Below are 6,359 nucleotides of genomic sequence, written 5' to 3' on the forward strand. Positions count from 1 at the left end.
AACTTGGTTCTCAGAACCTTTTGTTGTAAAATTGCCACCACTTTTACAAACAGTTCTATTTTTGTTTGGCTATAGTTTCCAGATTCACCGTATTGTGTTAATAATCTTACTTTTTGATTATTGTCCTAAAATCACTTCTTTGTTGCAAACATTTATTGCCGGGATGGGGATGGTAAATATTTTATTTCCTTCAGTTGATTATTCTTTGGTAGCGTTGATTGAATGTGCTTTAATTTCTCGAAGCTCTCAATGCAAAGTTGTGGATTTTTTTTGACATTTGTTAATGTATCCTATATTAGTAGGACCAAATCTAGAAACTCCAAGGGGCAAAAATTTTACAAACTTGATTTTATACACGAGGGAGAGGAGGGATGAAAATGAAAAGTTTAGGGAAAATCTGATGATAGCTTTAGATTAGCCTCCTACTTCTATAACAAAACAATAAATATGTAAAGCCATGGCAAGAAAGAGAGAGAAGTGAAGTGCCGAAGTGTTTGTCTAATCTGATAAACATGTTGGCTTTGCCCATGTCAAGCGCTAGGTTGTGCAGCAGACATAGCTCGGTTTGCATTGGCTTGGCGTGTACGTAGAACATAGTACACTCCCATTGCCAAAAACACAGCGAATGTGATGCCAAACACAATTCCCAGAATCCCCCCAGCCCCCACACGGTGTTTACTGTTCTGGATCGTTGTAGAGTATTTGCTTTCTCGTGCAGGAGTGGATTGCACTTGCGCCGCTAGGGGAAGGGGGGAACATTTGGAATCACCACATGGGTCTTTGCCATTGGGATTCTGAGTGCTTGGATGGAAGAAATCATATGCCATTGGGGAAAAGGCCACCGGGCTCTCATATACCAAGCCATGAGGAGCTCTGCCGTCAGCTCGGGCAACGGAAAGAAATGTGAAGGAAGAGAGACAGAACAGGAAAGTAAGCATTCGAGTCATGTTTGTCGATTTGCCTCAACCAAGAGCCTTGAAATAGAAGCAGAAGCAGCAGAGGAAAGTTGTGATTATAGTTCCTTTTGTGATGCTTTTGGAATACATTTATAGTGTCTTGAGGAATGGCTATTGCTTGGACTTGAATTTTGTTGATTAAGTAAAAACAAAAGAGGTTGTAAAAGGGAAGGACACAATCATAAGAATGGCATTTCTCTCCCATTTATTCAAGTCAGTTTACCATTTTGCCCTCTCAAGGTCAGAAAAAAATGACATGCTTGGTGGAGAAGGTACGTTTCTAATCCACCCTTAGAAAAGTCCAAAATTGTAGGACACCAGCCTTCTCTCTCACTCTTAACGCATACAATTATTTCTTATACTTGAGTACAGGCCTATAGAATTATATTTCATCTATCCCAGCTGAACACCTTGAATAAGATAATGTGTTGTTCCATCAGTTTTTCTTTTTTTTTTTTTTTTTTTTTTTTTTTTTTTTTTATTACAAGTTAATCAATCTCATTTATTCAATTTCCCTTCTGTTGAAGCATAAGCTTTTCTATGAATCAAAGTGAAGTTAAAGCTACTCATCATTGACTCACATGCACAACACCAAAGGCTAGTTTATACATAATTTCCCCCCCTAATTTTTATTAACCAAATGATAGGAAGGACTTTAATGAAGTGTTGCTTAGCTTGGAGGATCAGCAAAAGTTCATTTTGCTGTAATAGTTTTTTTTTTTCCTCGGGTGTTTCATTATTGGTGAGGGCCAAACGCATGCAATTCATGAACTCAATATCCATAACCTTTCTAGTGCTTGAATGTTTGTTTCCACTTTCACGCTTTTCTTATCATCTCATTACTTCCCTTTCTATCTTCTTAGTATTAGAATCTGTCGCTCGCTCTCTCTCTCTCTCTCTCTCTCTATCTATCTATGAAAGGTCAAATTCAATATAAGCACATGATCCCTGCTTGAGTTAGCATCTCATTTGGGGCTTCACAGGCACATCCTTTATTAAATGTCAAGTTGCTTCTTGTCAACACCAAGTTCACAAGGCTTATCTTGGGACTAAATTTTTTTTCCTCTCTCCAAATTAATGTGAAGCTGCTTTTATTTGCATATCCATTATGTGTGAGGAAGTTGGGCTTTGAAGCGCATGTTGTTTTTTATATCTGGGCCAGACCCACTTTTTGAATGTTACTGTTCTACATTTTGGATTTTCTATTGAACTATGTTCGTTTTGTGTTTTCCTTGTTACCTAATATGATTTTTATTTTATTGTATTATTGTTACCTTATTGTGTAGTTTATTAGCCATGTTGATTGATCTCATTTACCTCTTAACCCAAGTATTGTAAGTGTGTCATTCACTTTTTGCTATTTGGCATTTGCTTCTTGAAAGATGGAATTGCAGTTAGTTTTATTTGTTTGTTTGTTTGTTTTGGTAGCATGCTCATATTTGTTGTGCCACAGTTCTTTTTCCTATCTCGACACCTTCAATACCTCCATCTGATCCTCAACTTACATCCATTAGGTGAGGGTGATGAGATTGTTGGGGTTGTATGGGGTGGCTCCATTAGGCGGTCCATAAATTTAACATTATCCCACTTGACGAGTTGTAATATAAATAATACATGACAATGATCAATAAATAAATAAACCCTAAAATACATCACTACTTCAAAATGAAACATTCCATTGACAACCTAAATACCTCCCTCGGAAAGAGAGTATGCATTGATTATGGGTTGGCATAATCGATATATAACAGGCTCGCAATGCCGACACGGTCAAGGATAGACGTAAAGGTTTCATATGCTCAATCCTGTATTAAGAAACAAGAAACCATTTTTGTGAATAGTATGAGTAGTACATCAATGTGAAAACTTTAAGAAACATAAATCGTGTTGAAAGCATAGGCTCGTTTAGATTTAATTTTTTGGTGTTTATGAATATTTTCTTTCACTTAAAAATACTTATTTTAGAAAGTCAATCTAAAAATCACGACTTGGATTGTTATTGATCTTTGTAGGTCTTGCCCTTCAATAATGCTTTTTGCAACCCTTTCAATGTCTTCACAGATATAATCATCCTACTCCAAGTCTCATTATAAATGCCAGCTACGAGAAAATTAACTATATTTCTCAACTTTGTTTCAATGTCAAATTTTAGTGCACTTGACGTTTTTCAAAGCGTCGAGAAAGTCAATAACAAGAATATGTATATTTTTTATAGGAGAAATATTATATATGTTAAAGATGTCAGGAGTATGAAATTTATTGACATATTTAAAGCGTCGAAATGTAATTAATTATCTTTGATGTTTTTTTTTTTCTATAACTTGACAGTTTCTATTAGTTAAATGTAATTTCAACCTGTAGACAATATACCAAAGTTATATGGTCGCATCAAGTCAACATCAACCAACTATGATGAGAGAATTACTCTTATTCAATCTTGTTATACAAGATCTTTTAGGAGCCTAAAAGCAATTAATTTTATATTTCTTTAGCTAACTAAATCTTAGGTTAATTCATGTTGTTTTTATGTTCCAAGATGTACTTTATGTTTAAGATTAGGTGACAACCTATTTCTGGACTATTAACCTCATATTCTTTTGTGAGTTTTGCATGTCTCAACCTTCACAACATTATGATTCTGTTATCATGTTAAGACAAATGGTCGCTTCAACTTAACAACATAACATTCACTCAACAAAAGAGATAGAAAGGTAGATGCATGTAATGTAATATGGTTGCGACGGCTTAAGCCCTATTATCTTAAGGAATCCACGTGACTGTATCTCTCAGAAAAACTAGTATTAGTCCATAAGGGGATGAAAACGAATAAGACTTTTTTAATTCAAATGTGAAGGGTTAAAAGTGTCCATTGAAGAAAACAAAAAGATAAAAGAATGAGATAAACAACAAATAATATAGATGAAGTAAAGTTGGAAAATAGTACAACTGTACAATAATCCTTTAAGTAAAAAAAAAAAAAATACTACACACTAATTAAAGGGCTCTCTGTGATGTTGATTCGACCATTCTTGAGGTGTATTCTCACTGAACACATGTCCTCGCAAGTATGGATGACTTAATGATCGAATCTGATCCTTAGAGAAACTATTGGTCTTCAAGAGTTGTTGGATAATTATTTCTTGAGTTTCCTTCCAAGAGGGTTGAAGACTGATAATACACTATTCTTCATAATTTATAAGCCAAGGAGGTTGGGTAGAGGCCATATGCATAATGCATTCCTTCAATGACCCTAGACGATTTTCGAGCTGATAAACGACCGAATATCACAAAACCACCAAAAGTTGAATGACTAGAATGCACTCTTACTTGGTCTAAGACACAATGTGATTGCATTGAACACATCGGATGCTTATAAAAGTAGCCTAAATCATAGATTAACTGTTATGGAGTTGATACATAAAGTAGAAAAACATAAAATAGTAAAGAGCCGACACATAGATTTATGTAGTTCATTTAGCTACATCCACGAACTAGGCAAAGAGAGAATAATCCAGAATAAAGAATAGAGATGCCTCTAAGGTTAGAGAGTTTATACAGTGTATTTTTCTAAATCCTAGAGTTAATTACAACGTAAATGTAAAAGATGACAAATATGTAAATAACTAAGTCATTTGACACTCTAGATAATAAATTAAATGTATTCTAACACATCTAATAAATATATTTAGCGAGTGATAAAGATTCATTTTGCTTGTTTTTGAATACTTTGGAGTGTCAAAAAAATATCATACAAAACAACTCTTTTGAGAGAAAAAGTAACAAAATATATGGTAAAAACATGCATTTTATGACAGAGGGATGGTATAAGGAAATAGTAAAAACTATAACAATGAGGGATTTGAAATAGTAACGTTGTAGTTAATTGTACAATTATACTTAGATTTCTCAAACTAGTTAGCTTTTTTGATGTGCCCATAACAATCCAAAGTCAAAATGCAAAAATACATATTCAAAGTGAGAGTTCAACTGCTCATATCAGAGTCAACTCGATTCATTTCCAAAGAATCATGAAACTGTTCTTCTCCTTCTTTGGCTGGTGAACAAGGCTCTAATCTTGAGTCATCGAAGTTATTATCACACGCAGCCTTAAAACGAATTGGGAGGAAACTGAAGTCGATTCCTGGATGCTCTATCGAAGCTTGTCGAACCGACCAATTTACGCCACACTCCATGATTTTGTTCTGCATAACCACAAACTCTTCTGTCTTGCTAAACTTCTCAGCCAAGCATTTAGCATCAGACAGCTGAGATTTTGCTTCAGCTAGTCGAGCCTTGAGTTTGTCAATCTTCACTTGAGAGCTAGCTTGACATAATCCGAGTTCGACTTTAGCCTCTTCTAATCGTCGGTTGGCACGCATTAGCTCTTCTCGAGGAACATAATTGAGGTAAAGGTGATTAAGCTCATCTCCCATTCTTCCAAAAGAGATAGAGAAACGTGTGAAAGCCTACGACAATGTCATATCATTTAATATTATATCTTTTAATACTCTTTCTTGTAGACCCAAAAGTTTAAGTTGAAAGGGTTGGAGACAAATATAAGGTCGAATTCATATCTAACAGAAAGTAGGTTAAGGATATTGAGCTCACCCGTCGAAAGTCATGCAAGCCCAAGATAAAGCCTTGGCTTGGGTCTTGAAAACCTGACTCCCCTTCCATGGGGAATTCTACTAACCCGCGCCAAATGTCAAATGTCCTTTTTAAATACTCAATCTCATCAACCTCAGAGGAACAAGACCCTTGGTACACAAATGGGTTGATGTTGGGAAGTTGGTTCGAGGAAGTTCGACAAGCGGCTCTCTCAACCCGCCTCTGCTCACGCTCGAATAAAGAGGTACGACGAGTAGCTATGCCTAAAGAAAGTCAAGAAAAAGTTAAAACTCAAAAAGGCAGGTTGAGCCTATATATATACGTGAATCATTAATTGATCCAGAAATAATTATATCAACACTTTAACTAGAGGAACCCGGGAGGCCAAATCGAATCAGGCACTCACCAGGATCTTGATCTTGTTTATGGACTAGTGGAGCAAGTTCTTGGGCAACGAAATTTTGTTGTTTTATTAGGGTTGAACCAAATTGAGCCTTCTTAGCATTGCATTTGCTAACTGTGTTGTTAATTGCCAAAAGAGCTGGGGGAGAGTACTAGATCAGTAAAGGGATATGAAGATTTTGAAACTAAAAAATTACTTTCATGATATGACATGACAACCATTGAAAAAAGTGTTTTCGAGTGTTTTCTGGAAATTCCTTCCAAATTTTCATCATATATGAATATGGCAAAAGTATCTTCACTCTCTGCTTTTAGCCGATCATAGTGCTTTGAATTTGTTTTTTAATACGAAACATCTGTTTGGCCTTCATAGGCTCAAATGTCATATTAGAT

General features: G+C 35.5%; 1 protein-coding gene across 1 annotated transcript; it reads right to left on the reverse strand.

The window, feature by feature from the left end:
- Window positions 1–530: 530 nt before the first annotated feature.
- On the reverse strand, window positions 531–947 carry LOC103497198 (uncharacterized). The gene has a single exon (XM_008459305.3). It carries the CDS (start codon window positions 945–947, stop codon window positions 531–533), a length of 417 nt encoding a protein of 138 aa, XP_008457527.1.
- Window positions 948–6,359: the final 5,412 nt, after the last annotated feature.

The sequence above is a fragment of the Cucumis melo genome, chromosome 12, assembly GCF_025177605.1.
Source record: "Cucumis melo cultivar AY chromosome 12, USDA_Cmelo_AY_1.0, whole genome shotgun sequence".
Classification (NCBI taxonomy): Eukaryota; Viridiplantae; Streptophyta; class Magnoliopsida; order Cucurbitales; family Cucurbitaceae; genus Cucumis; species Cucumis melo.

Coding starts and splice junctions, on each gene's coding strand:
- LOC103497198 (XM_008459305.3), bottom strand. CDS start 947: ATGACTCGAATGCTTACTTTCCTGTTCTGTCTCTCTTCCTTCACATTT.